Source organism: Mytilus galloprovincialis, chromosome 9, assembly GCF_965363235.1.
Source record: "Mytilus galloprovincialis chromosome 9, xbMytGall1.hap1.1, whole genome shotgun sequence".
Lineage (NCBI taxonomy): Eukaryota > Metazoa > Mollusca > Bivalvia > Mytilida > Mytilidae > Mytilus > Mytilus galloprovincialis.
In genome coordinates this window covers 82,100,557-82,115,250 of record NC_134846.1, presented here as the reverse complement: position 1 = coordinate 82,115,250, position 14,694 = coordinate 82,100,557, and the positions used below count along the sequence as shown (strand labels likewise).

Sequence of the window (14,694 nt, the reverse complement as noted above, 5' to 3'; positions counted from 1 at the left end):
GGGGCAGAAACCCAACAACCAGTTGTCCTTTGGGCCAGGTGAGATAAAATGCAAATACATATATAATTTATCAAAGTCTTTGAAAAATAATTGGTTTCCTAATTTTATGAAAAACATTGCGGCACATATTTTTTACAGACTATAATTCGACACCTTATTCAGTTTTACACTTTAATGGTACATTTTAAGCATCAAATGACAGAGATAATCAAACTACTTCTTTTCAATCATAAGTATCTTACCTGACACTAACAACTCCAAATAGATCAAACTGTTTCCATTCACCCCACTCATAATCATCTAAAGTTACTTCAAACTGTAACTTCTCCACTCCAAACTTTAGGATGTAATTACAGGTATCTACTGTCAGATAACTGTGGAATGATCTACTGATAAAGTCTACATCCCAACAGCACTGTATACCCATACAGGTAGAATCTAGGTGACAGGTAAGGTAATCAGGTAAGTCAAGTAACTTAATCTTACTGTCAGGACAATCTGAAAATAAACAGGTAGAATGCAAGTAACAGGTAAGGTAATCAGGTAAGTCAAGTAACTCTGTCTTAATGTCAGGAAAATCTGAAAATAAACAGGTAAAATCCAGGTAACAGGCAGGGGTCGAAAATGGCGCTGATCTGGTGGTCCGAGACCAGTAGAATTTGTGTCGGACCAGTAGATTTTGTCAGCTGGTGGTCCAGTGGTTATCAAATGAATGTCATTTTTGCAGGACCAGTAAATTTTGAGCCCGACCAGTAGATCTAAAGTCCACTGGTTCCGGCTGGCCAGTACACTAAAAAGCTTAAATTCGACCCCTGGTAACAAGTGAGGTAATCAGGTAAGTCAGGTAACTTAATCTTACTGTCAGGACAGTCTGAAATTAAACAGGTAAAATCGAGGAATTAGGTAAGGTAGTCAGGTAAGTCAGGTAACTTTATCTTACTGTCAGGACAGTCTGAAAATAAACAGGTAGAATCCAGGTATTGGGTAAGGTAGTCAGGTAACTGTATCTTACTGTCAAGACAATCTTAAAATAAACAGGTAGAATCCTGGTAACAGGTAAGATAGTCTGGTTTCTCTATCTTAATGAAAGGAAAATCTGAAAATAAACAAGTAGAATCCAGGTAACAGGTTAGGTAGTCAGGTAAGTCAGGTAACTATATCTTACTGCCAGTACAATCTAAAAATCAACAGGGAGAATCCAGGTATCAGGTAAGGTAGTCAGGTAACTTTATATTACTGCCAGGACAATCTGGAAATAAACAGGTAGAATCCAGGTGTCAGGTAAGGTAGACAGGTAAGTCCGGTAACTATATCTTACTGTCAGGATAATCTGAAAATAAACAGGTAGAATCCAGGTAACAGGTAAGGTAGTCAGGTAAGTCAGGTAACTTTATCTTACTGTGAGGACAATCTGAAAATAAACAGGTAGAATCCAGGTAACAGATAAGGTAGCCAGGTAAGTCGGTAACTTTATCATACTGTCAGGACAATCTGAAAATAAACAGGTAGAATCCAGGTAACAGGTAAGGTAGACAGGTAAGTCAGGTAACTCTATCTTACTGTCAGGAAAAACTGAAAATAAACAGGTAGAATCCAGGTAACAGGTAAGGTAGTCAGGTAAGTCAGATAACTTTATCTAACTGTCAGGACAATCTGACAATAAACAGGTAGAATCCAGGTAACAGATAAAGAAGTCAGGTAAGTCAGGTAACTTTATCTTACTGTCAGGACAATCTGAAAATAAACAGGTAGAATCCAGGTATCAGGTACGGTAGTCAAGTAAGTCAGGTAACTTTATCTAACTGTCAGGACAATCTGAAAATAAACAGGTAAAATCCAGGTAACAGATAAGGTATTCAGGTAAGTCAGGTAACTTTATCTTACTGTCAGAGCAATCTAAAAATAAACAGGTAGAATCCAGGTAACAGATGAGGTAATCAGGTAGGTAGGTAATAAAATTGAGAATGGAATAAAATTGAGGATGGAAATGGGGAATGTGTCAAAGAGACAACAACACAACCAAAGTGCAGACAACAGCCGAAGTCCATCAATGGGTCTAAAACTCCATCTCAGACTGTCAAGGTAATCTGAAATAGATAGATATAGTCCATGAAACTGGTAAGGTAGTAATTGGTAAAGTTATTTCTGATGAAAAAGTCCTAACAAGATATTTATCTTTTTGCAGTTCATAGCAAACTCAACAAAAAGATATAACTTACCAGACGTCCATCCTTCATAAGCATTAACAAACACCGATTCTGGGTCTGTATAATCACATTTATTGTCATACAGGAACTTTGACAGACCAAGGTCAAACATCAGTTGAGATATTCCATCTGTTGTTAAGGTAACATTAGGCTTGAGACTAGTCTGTTTGTACCAGTTTGACAAGGACCAGTCTGAAGTGAGGAAAAAAACAAGAAGAGTTACAAAAGGAAATACTTACATATAAATGGGTTTAAAACATTTTAAGTATTAACTATTCTTGATGTCAATATATAGCAAGAATGCAACTTGTAATTTAAAGTTTCTGAAAACAAAAAGGTGCTTGAAAGATAAAACTAGAGGCTCTTAAGAGCCTGTGTAGCTCACCTGTTACTGTATTTATTGATGTCGGCTATCCTGGTGGGTAGGCGGGGTCATTAGACACTTTTTTAAATAGATACCCTAGTAATGATTGTGGCCAAGTTTCGTTAAATTTGGCCCATAGTTTTAGAAAAGAAGATTTTTGTACAAGTTACAAAAAAGACAAAAAGTTGTTCAATATTGACTATAAAGGGCAATTACTCCTTAAGGGGTCCTCTGACAATTTTGGTCATGTTGACTTATTTGTAGATCTTACTTTGCTGTTTACAGTTTATCTCTATCTATAATAGTATTCAAGATAATAACCAAAAACTGCAAAATTTCCTTAAAATTACCAATTTTAGGGCAGCAACCCAACAACGAGTTGTCTGATTCATCTGAAAATTTGTCAGGGGATAGATCTTATTCTGATGGACGTTTAAATCCTGAAAGATTTGCCCTAAATGTCTTAGTTTCAAAGATATAAAGCAAAAGCTGCATTTTACCACTATGTTCTAATTTTAGCCATGTCGTCCATTTTGTTGGTAGGCAGAGTCATTGGACACATTTTTGATGATTGTGGCCAAATTTGGTCCAGTAGTTTCAGAGAAGAAGATTTTTGCACAAGTTACAAAAAATGACGAAAAGTGGTTTAATATAGACTGTAAAGGGCAATAACTCATTAAAGGGAAACTTCGCAAAAAAATCAAAAATTGATATTATGTTCATTCTGTATAAAAATGCTCAAATTCATAGATATTAAAGTTTTATTCCGCTAGATAAGCGATCACCATCGATTTTGAATTTAGAGTATCAATTCTCTACGATCCGCCATTTTGTCTTCTTTCCCGATTAATAAAAACGATATGTCTATAAACCACAAAGAAACAAAACTACAGTAACCGATGTAGTCGTAATTGCGTGTCGATATCTTGTCAATCGTACGGTTGTTTTATCCGACTAACTAACTTGATACGAAAAATATTCTTACTTTTTTTAAATCACTATGGTCTGTTGTTTTTAAACTGTTGATATTGGAATTAGGTGAAAAGTCAAAGTTGAAATCATAAATAAGTGTTCCGTGAAAATTGTTTTCGAAAATCTAATTTGTTCATAATTCTTTAAAGTAATAACAAATATATTTTGATCTTCCCTCATCTGATCACCAGCATGGCTAAAGGTATTACTTCCAAAGGTATTGTGAGGGGTGTGAGGTGACACGTCCAGGTATTCAAGCGATTTCCTGTCGGGCTTGCAAGTTCATGCATCGTTTCACTTCTGCAGGTATTGATCAGTGTACACGGCTTATAACTTATAACTTATAACTTTCCATTTTGAACTATCAGATGAATAATATACAACTCTGTCTTACTTGTCATTACTAAACTCATACGCTTGTTTATAAATAACATTTCTGGTGTAAAGAATATAATTCATAAACATATAAATAATACCCAAAAAATAAGATTTGATGAAATTAAAATCTATTTAAATATTTTTTCCAAGGGTGAATTTGGGAAAATGTAATATATAGTCATTGTCAATAGTGAAGGACAGATTGGAACAGACCAGAAATATTGATTTAAAAAAATGTACGCACTTGCCGACATTTCGTTTATACGACTGGATAGAAAGTTACGGAACTATAGTGCAATTTAAAATATATACATGTATACATTGAACATAAGAAAAAAACATATATTTTGAATAAATAGGGGTAAAAGTGTTGTAAATAGACTAGTCCACGTATGCCAACAGTATGTAATCATCGAATGTCGATCGACTATTGTATACCAGAAGAAGAAGAGAACCAATTTGATTTAAATACAGGTCAATGTTTAACTTTTGCTTTGGTTCATTGAAGCTGTGGACCTAGTAAAATCACAGATTTATATTTCAATAAGATTGTTCTCAAACAAAGGAAGTAATTCGTCATCACAATTGTTATATATGCCACTGGACGAACACTAATTATCCCCAGGGAATGTGAATATTTTGCTGGGAAACTTTTGAGTATCAAAGTTTCAAATTAATTTCGGAATTTATTTTCTTTCTTGGTATTCAATAACAGAAAAAAGAATAAATTACTTGTTCGCTAAATAGGGGTACTCTTGTCAGATAAAAGACTTTTAGTTATATTTAAAAAATAGGGAAATATGACATTAAATTGGTTCTGTCTTTTTTTTAAACATCGTTAAAAAGATGTGTGTCTCAGGTGAACGCCACAAGAACCCTGTAATACTAGTACGAGAGTATAGCATGTAAACATTCCTTCTCAATAATATGGTTGTATTGGAAATCTTTTCATACAGATTGACAACTCATTGTCCGATATGCATGTAATATTTGCCACATGACGCCCATAGTTCTTTCTACCATCATCATCTTATTCTGTGATATTGCTGTAAACATCGATGGTTCACACCCAAACAAAATGGGAGTAATGGACCTTCAGAGCTTCTCCGTGTTATACACTTGTGAAATATATAGACGAAATTTCTGTATTGAAATGAATCTACATCTCACAAACAGGATTTTCAAATAACGATTGGGAGTAATCACCTTACAAACCAATATAAACGTATGGCAAGATATAACCATGAAGGAATTTAGTTTTTGTCAGACGCAAGAACTCATCACTATATATATCATAAACGTATACGTATATATATGCATACAGTTTCAAATATTAAGAACAAGCGGTCGATGTCGATAGTCTGTTTTCTAACTGTTCAGAGTTAGACATGTCACTTGTTCATTCTTGGAAGCCTTCATATTCAATTCAAGAGTTTGTTTTGAAAAAGAGAACATAAATTATTACACTTTTACTATTATCATTTTTTTTAGTGTATTTTTTTTTTTTTAAAATGATGAAAAGAATATATTTTTTTATTTTATTAACCCATAAATAAAACGAAATCTGTTAATATCGATGTGCGCTTTACCTATATAAATTTTAAAAGCTTTTATTTAAAAATAATTGATCTGATACACTTTTACAAGAAGTATTATTTTTATTTAACAAAACTGCAATTTTTTTAATTATTTATTTCATACAGCTGATATACAAAATCACTTTTGTCATGTGCATTCCAACATACTTCTTAAAAAACATTTTATATACTTCTTTCAAATAATTTTATTAATTGTGACTTTTTTTCCTGTGACTTTTTTTCCTAGAGGTTTTGTGACTTTTTTTCCTGTGACTTTTTTTCCTGTGACTTTTTTTCCGTTGACCATCAAATTGGGTAATATTGCATTTAGTTTTTATAAAAGATTAAAACTACTATTTTTTGCTTCATATTTGAATCTTTACGCCAATTGCCGCTAAGAAAGTAATCAAAAATTGTTTCCTTTTATTTTTATACACTTTCGGAATTACGAATCTGAATTTTTTATTTTCAATTAATTTACACAATTTAATTATTGTATCTTTATTCTCATCATGTATTAAATCTTAGTGTATTAACATCGTGACAGCATACTCTTTCTAATCCTTTCTGTTTATCCTTTCCAAATAACAACATTTATACCTGTGTACGCTTGAACTCACACCTGCGGCTAAATAGCTACAAGGTAAACGAATTGACCTCAAGCCAAGAAATATACAGTGACCTTTACAAAATAATATACACACTCTGCTCACACATTAGTTGCATTGAAATGATTATCAAAACAATAACGGTAAATAGACCTGAAATATTTTCAGTTCAATATCAGTAAAAATGTTCAATAAATATTTTATGAAAAAAATCTCAACAATAATTAATTAAATTTATTCAAAAACATTTACTAGAGATAATTTTATAGGAGTTTAATTCAATCAATACAAAACGGTATATGCATATTCATTTTCGTTCATTCTTATATTGTGGTTCATAACTTCGACCATTCGTCAGCTGTGCGCTTTTAATTACGTATATTGTCGATAAGCTATAAGAGTTAAACAGATTTTATTTTTTCCCAGAATTCAATAAATCGGGCTAATACGTCACGACCCACTCGAGAATTCAACCAAAAAAGTTACAAATACTTGATTTTCTCCGTTATTAGAAGGAATATAAATTTAAAACTTTGCAAATGTGTTTTTTATGTTAAGATGAACATAATTAGATGATAAGTAAAAAATCGCGGAATTTCCCTTTAAGGGGTTCTCTGACAATTTTGGTCATGTTGACTTATTTGTAGATCTTACTTTGCTGAACATTATTGCTGTTTACAGTTTATCTCTATCTATAATAGTATTCAAGATAATAACCAAAAACTGCAAAATTTCCTTAAAATTACCAATTCAGGGGCAGCAACCCAACAACAGGTTGTCTGATTCGTCTGAAAATTTCAGGGCAGATAGATCTTGACCTGATCAACAATTTTACCCCGTCAGATTTGCTCTAAATGCTTTGGTTTCAAAGATATAAGTCAAAATAAACATTTAACCCCTGTGTTCTATTTTTAGCCAAGGCAGCCATCTTGGTTGGATTGCCAAGTCATCGGACACATTCTTTAAACTAGATATCCCAAGGATGATTGTGGCTAAGTTTAGTTAAATTTGGAGTAGTAGTTTCAGAGAAGATTTTTGTAAAAGTTTATGGACGACGGACGTCATAAACTTTTATGGTGGAGGCAAACTAAAGTTTTAAAACGGAAATGCAAAATTCAGCAATTATTCCATTCATAAAGGGGCGTAACTCTAAAAAGGTTAGAGCGACTTGACTTAAATTCAAATTAAATTTGTGTTTTGTGGTATTTAGCAGTGTGTATAAGTTTCATAACACTTGGTTAAGGCAAACTAAAGTTAGAGAACGGAAACCAATTTTAGGATGTTCAGACATTCATAAGTACAGACCGACAAGGGTAAAACTAAATGCTCCCTCCACTATGGTGGGGCATAAAAACTTGAGACTAGGAAGAAGCCATTTGATAGATCTTAAATTGCTACCACATAACAATTCATCACTGTTTGGCTGCTGACCAAATATGAATTAATTTCTTTTAGTAGCTTTGCAGAGAAGTGTGATCAATAATCTGTTGAACAAACCTACAGACAAGAGGAAAGAACAAACAGATGGAAAAACTAGAGGCTCTCGAGAGCCTGTATCGCTCACCTGACTCTACTTGGGTTTTTGAAATCATATAAAAACATAAAATTTGGCTACAAAGTAACAAAACTTGGCAAGCAAATCATAAGGAAAGGACTATTCATGCTATGTTTGATTTCAATCAATTCCATGGTTCTCTAGAAGAAGACTTTTGTATGCATTTCCCATAGGGTCCTATGTTAAACTAAGCCCCCCAACTGGCAGACATCTTGGATGATGGATCAGAGACAAAGTAACAACACTTGGTCAGCATCGCAAATGGAACATTTATGCTATGTTTGGTTTCATTCCATTCAGTGGTTCTCTAAAAGATGTCATTTGTATGCATTTCCCATAGGGTCCTATGTTAAACTAAGTCCCCCCGCTGGCGGCCATCTTGGATGATGGATCAGCTACAAAGTAATAACACTTGGTCAGCACCTCATAAGGAACATTTAAGCCATGTTTGGTTTCATTCCATTCAGTGGTTCTCTAAAAGAAGTCATTTGTATGAATTTCCAATAGGGTCCATTGTAAAACTAAGTCTCCCCGCTGGCGGCCATCTTGGATGATGGATCGGCTACAAAGTAACAACACTTGGTCAGCACTTCATAAGGAACATTCATGCCATGTTTGGTTTCATTCCATTCAGTAATTCTCTAGAAGATGTCATTTGTATGCATTTCCCATAGGGTCCTATGTTAAACTAAGTCCCCCGCTGGTGGCCATCTTGGATGATGGATCGGCTACAAAGTAGCAACACTTGGTCAGCTTCTCATAAGGTACTTTCATGCCATGTTTGGTTTCATTCCATTCAGTGGTTTTTTAGAAGAAGTTCAAAATGTAAAAAGTTAACGAGGACGATGGACGCCAAGTGATGAGAAAAGCTCACTTGGCCCTTCGGGCCAGGTGAGCTAAAAAAGATATATCAGCAATATAACCGCCACTTTAAGAGAAGATGTAAAATAATATTTATCTAATTCTTTTAAGTTTTGACACCTTGATCAGCTTTCTAAATGAGTTGAAATGTAGTGACAAGTGATAGTGAAATTGTGTATGATGAAGAGTTCATTAACATGAAAATTATATTGATAATTTTTAGAGAAACAGATTCTTACATAGGTCTCGTTAATTAGCAGATTTATCCCAATTGAGATGGTTTAATTATTGAATTTTCCATTGCTTGGACTTAAAAATTCAATAATTTAAATATCTCTATTGGAATATTCCTGATAACAATGTTGAAATCTATATGCCACTACTTTCTAACTGCTGTAGCTATCATTTATACCATTTTTCATACCTGGATTAGTGAAACCTTTCTGCCAACTGCACTGTATTTTTGGCAGTTTTGTATTTGAAAATATATCAGCCTGTATGAGACAAGGTCCACCATCATTTAAACAGACTTTTATGCTCAGATCTAAATAGTAAACTCTTTCACCACTCATATCACTGATCTTATAGCTGAAAATCATAAAAAAAATCAATTAAAGAGAATTTAACCATTTCCATGTAAATGATTTTTCAGCAACAATTGAAAATGTGATAAATATACTGATTGATTAGTAATCAAACTGAACTCCAAAAGAAATTAACCCAAAATCCCTTAAAATCATCATTAGATCTCACTGCTGTTTTGGATTTCTTAAATTAAAAAGCATTTGCATTGGTACATATAACATATACACCATTTTTACTAATATAGTTTGACTTATTTTTTCCTGTGCATCTAAATAAGAGACTTAAAATCCTTGATCTTAAAAAATATTCATGCACAATATAATGACAAGAAAAGTATTTCTGATTGATTGGTAGTTTTAATACAAGATCAAGTAATAAAAAAAACAACACCAAAAATATCAAAATGACAACATACTCGATTTCTAAAACATGTCCAATATGAAATTGTTTCTGTATATTAAAATCTGTTTCATATAGAGAAAATTCAAACTGATATTTCTCTATACCAAGGCTAAATGTTTGGTTACATGGATCTACAGTGAGGAAGAAATGTATGTTTCTGTTGATCAGGCCCACAGGTGCACAACAGGTTACTGATGTACAGGTAGAATCAAGGTGACATACTACATCATCAGGTAAGTCAGGTAATACAGCACTTGGGCAAGCTGAAAAAAATAGGTATAAAACAATTAACTGAGGCATAGGTAGAGTCAAGATGATATACTACATTATCAGGCAAGTTAGGTAATACAACACTTGGGCAAGCTGCAAAAATGCATGTATAAAACAATTAAATTAGGCACAGATAGAATCAAAGCGTCATACTACATCATTAGGCAAGTCGAGTAATAAAGCACTTGGGCAAGCTGAAAAATACAGGTATAAAACAATTATATTAGGCACAGATAGAATCAAGGCGACATACTACATCATTAGGCAAGTCGAGTAATAAAGCACTTGGGCAAGCTGAAAAATATAGGTATAAAACAAATAACTTAGGTACAGATAAAATCAAGGAGACATAACGCATCATAAGGCAAGTTAGGTAATACAGCACTTGGGCAATCTGAAAAGTACAGGCATAAAACAATTAACTGATATATGAGCAGAGGTAGAATCAAAGTGACATATTACATCATTAGGCAAGTCAGGTAAAATATATCACTTAGACAAGCTGAAAATATAGGTAATAAGGCCACTTTTTTTTTATTAGTTGGTTTACGGATCCGCCGACCCTGTATTTCACGATATTGAAATAAAAATAAAAACGATTTTGAAGATTTTTTTTAATTCCGCCGACCCTTTTCTGTTTGAAGAAGTACAAATAAAAATAAAAACATGATAAAAAAACGATCGGTCTTTCTTCTTCCAGTCGGAATACCCTCGGAGTGGATTCGAAAATCCCGTGCGGTTCCCTGTTCAGTCAACGTTTCATCATGATCTAATGTGGTGAAAAGGAACCAGTTGAAAGGCGGTTCCCTGTTCAGTCAACGTTTCATCATGATCTAATGCGGTGAAAAGGAACCAGTTGAAAATGGAGGACCAGATACGATTTTACAATACGTACTTGTAAAGACTAAAGACTACGTACTTAGATTTACCCATTAATTGTTGGAGATTTTCGGTGTAAATCTAGCGGTTGAACAAATTGAACATCGCAGTCATGAATAATAAAAATGAAAATTATTTTTGAGATCGTTTGGGTATTTTGGTTTAAAAGGTCGGACCATCGCTAGTTTGAACCCACAGGCACTTGTTTCTAGAAGTTCTATTTATATGGATAGTCGACCTTCCTATGGATAGAAACAAGTGCCCGTGTTTGAATCCCTGTTTCAGACAGTCAGTGAGGTTGACGGCGGGTCAACTTTGGTTCAAGTGTTGATCAGAAAGTCTGAGACCCGTTGAAAGGGGCTGTTTTAGTTCCATTACAGGTACTAGTCCAAATAATTATGATGTCTGGCAAGGCTTCCTGGCATCCCAGATTTGTTTTTAAATAGCCTTGCCAGACGTCACTAAAGGGAAGGATCTTTTAACTTGCTGCCAGGGATGGGTGTCATTAATTGGCCTTATTATATAAATACCTTCCCACGGTACCCATTAAGATTTAATGGAACAGAGATGGGGTATGGTGAACAATATCCCAACACAAAATCAGAACATGTATTACTGTCATAGAATGCAGGACAATTAAAATCACTAGCATAAAAAGCCTAAAAAGGACATGTTTTCATGTACCACATATGAAGGCATATGACCTGCAGAGCGCATATGGTATTTCCTCAATAAAATTGTATTGTGTTATGAGGAATTTTGTCACTCCCTGATCTAAATTTGATAAATAAATACACAGAACAAAGAGAAATGCAATTGGAAAAGACACTTCCCTTTCATCAGGGACATTTAATATATATATATCTTCTTTCATCAATCTACATTGACATTTGACTCCTTGTAACACATTTAATTTAAAATAAAACAGCAAGAATTAATACCAAATTATGAAACAATCTGCATACATTGTTAGTATAATACACTATTATATAGAGTAATGTTTGTTGTTTCTCTCCATTTTTGGTAAAAAAAAACCAGCATTAATTCCAATTTTTATTTTTATTTTTTTTTCGACCTCCTACTCTATATTTTTTCATTATTTTTATTTTTATTTTTTTTTTCGACCTCCTACCCTTCCTTTTTAAAGAAGAATCCCGTAAACCAACTAATAAAAAAAAAGTGGCCTAAAGAGCTGCACTATAAGCTCATGATACAGCCGTTGCAAAAACTGTGTATAATCTGAAATTTATAAAAATTGAAAGGTAGCTTAAGTTAACAGAAAAAAATAATTCACAAAAGTTTAATAAAATTTTGTGAAAGTGTATATGAGTAATTGTCCGAAAACTGGGAAATCCTCCCTTTTTTAAGCATAAAAATTCATAACACGGAAACATAAAATCTGAAATTTAAAAATATCGAAAGGGAGCATACATCAAGATATAAACAATTCACCAAAGTTTCATTAAAGTTGATGGAAGCATTTTTTGAGTTATTGTTCAAAAACTGGAAAATCCCCCCCTCCCTTTTTAAGGATAAAACATAACATGGAAAAGAAAAGTCAGAAATTCATAAAAATTGAAAGGGAGCTTACGTCAATAAATATAAACAATTCAACAGTTCAAAAGTTTCATAAAAGTTGGTGGAAGCATTTTTTTGTAATTGTCTGAAGTATGGACGACGGAGGGACAGATGGAGGGACAGACAGTACGACAGACAAACGGACAACAGTATACCATAATACGTCCTGTCTAAGACAGGCGTAAAAAACAATTAACTCAGGTATCAGAAGAGTCAAGGAGACATACTGCATCACCAGGCAAGTCAGCTAATATATCACTTAGGCAAGTTGAAAAACACAGCTATAAAACAATTAACTGAGGTATAAATAGAGTCAAGGTGACATACTAAATTATCAGACAAGTCACGTGGTACAGCACTTTTGCAAGCTGAAAACACACATAATATACCAGGTAACATATATTAAATAGAATCAAACTCATTGCCAGCCATGGACTGACTTTTTGACACTTCAGTTAAATTACACTAAATGCCAGAGAAAGATAGCTGACATTATTTCTAAAGTATATTCTGTAAAATGAAAATGGACAAGGCCTTCAAAACCATGGAAACCATGAGGTCAAAAAACCTAAAATGGTACATAACCCTCAAGGTAAAGGTTCAGGAGAAGTGATTTTATTTGGAAATATGCAATATGTAAAAATAACGAGATATTATACAAGATTGCATATGAGAAAACTATCCAACAGAAAGTCATTGTATTGAAATAAATTTGATCAAATTAATTTTATTTTCAAATTTACTCAACTATTTTTACCTGAATTCCAGCCATTACTCTGTACATCACTGAATGCTATATCTGTTACAGGATTACAGCTTGGTTCTTGTAGGTATTCAGCTATACCCAGATCTTCTAGAAGTTTTGAAGCCATTAAATCAGAGAGTTGTGATAAACTTGGCGATAAATCATGATCTGTCAGCCAGGAATTCAATTTAAAATCTGTAATAAATTAAAAACCAGTATAATATGATCCTAGCTAGTCTCAGGGATGTTGCAAATCTTTAATCTTTCAATCAAATTGATAGCAAAGAAAGGTCTCTTTACATATCCATTGTTGTACAGAATCAAGGGTCATAACTCCTGGACATCTTAAAAGCAAATCAAATTTGACCACTAAAATAAAAATTGAAAGGCATAAGTTTAACACATTTGCATGGTGCTAGTTAATAGCTATACAAAATCTTTTGAAATCAAAATATAGATAAATGAAAAAATGCAGCTTTCAAAAAAATGAACGAATGATTAAACCATAAGAATTGAATTTTAAAACATTTTATAATTCGGAAAAATGTGATATCTGATTCATAAAAGCTTACTTGGAACTGCAAATCCTCCTCTCCAATCACATGGCTGTTTAGATATTTTATAATCCTCAAATATTACATAGTTATATATACAGTCTCCATCTCTCTCAAAACAAAAGTTTATTGTTAAATCAAAAGACAGCTTCTCTTCAGCTTCCAAATCTTCTATGGAATAACTGAAAGTTAAAAAAATTAACAAACTTTATAATTAAGGAAGATATCTCATAGTACTATTGTGTGTTTTCTTTAAACCAAACAATGAAAATATTTAACTATGCGTCACTTGAACATATATAGGTAAGCTTTTTAAATTAAGGCAGCCCTCAGTTTTTGCTTTTGATTAATGTTTGTGACATTCAGACAGTCATACAACCCAGAGAAAGAAAGAATAACAGAAACAATGTGACTTAGCATATAACATAATAGTGGAGAGTTCATTACCTTAGTTTGATGATGTTACCAAGGGATATATTGTTCTGTGTATTGAAGTTGTAATCAGACAAAGATTCATTGATGACAAGGTTCTCCAGTCCAATACTAAGTTTAAGGTTACAGATATCAATCAGGACGTGAAATTCTACAGACATATCCAACAGTGGTATGTATAAACAACACTGGATCCCTGTACAGTAATCTGGTAACCGACATGCCATGTTGGATGGTAATGTTGGCAATGATAAGTCTGCATTACAAGCTGAAAAACAGAAATATCATACACTACAACTATAAACAACACTGGATCCCTGTACAGTAATCTGGTAGCTGACATGCCATATTGGATGGTATGTTGGCAATGATAAGTCTGCATTACAAGCTGAAAAACAGAAATATCATACACTTCAACTATAAACAACACAGAATCCCTGTACAATAATCTGGTATCCGACATGCCAGGTTGGATGGTAAAGTAGGCAATGATAAGTCTGCATCACAGGCTGAAATAAAACAGAAATATTATAAACAACACTGAATCCCTGTACAGTAATCCGGTAACCGAAATGCCAGGTTGGACGGTAATGTTAGCAATAATAAGTCTGCATCATAGGCTGAAAATAAAACAGAAATATCTAATATTACAGTTATGAACAACACTGTATCCCTGTACAGTAATCTGGTAACTGACATGCAATGTTGGATGGTATTGTTGGCAATG

General features: G+C 33.4%; 1 protein-coding gene across 1 annotated transcript in view; it reads right to left on the bottom strand.

The window, feature by feature from the left end:
• Positions 1-14,694, bottom strand: part of LOC143046857 (uncharacterized) — a 240,632-nt gene that overhangs the window by 105,640 nt on the left and 120,298 nt on the right. Inside the window, exons 85-91 of the mRNA XM_076219918.1 lie at positions 13,983-14,235; positions 13,554-13,717; positions 12,994-13,176; positions 9,523-9,772; positions 8,947-9,110; positions 2,220-2,399; positions 243-498 (exon numbers count right to left, since the gene is read on the bottom strand). Of these exons, the coding sequence (XP_076076033.1) occupies positions 243-498; positions 2,220-2,399; positions 8,947-9,110; positions 9,523-9,772; positions 12,994-13,176; positions 13,554-13,717; positions 13,983-14,235 (1,450 nt within the window). The remainder of the gene's footprint in view (positions 1-242; positions 499-2,219; positions 2,400-8,946; positions 9,111-9,522; positions 9,773-12,993; positions 13,177-13,553; positions 13,718-13,982; positions 14,236-14,694) is intronic.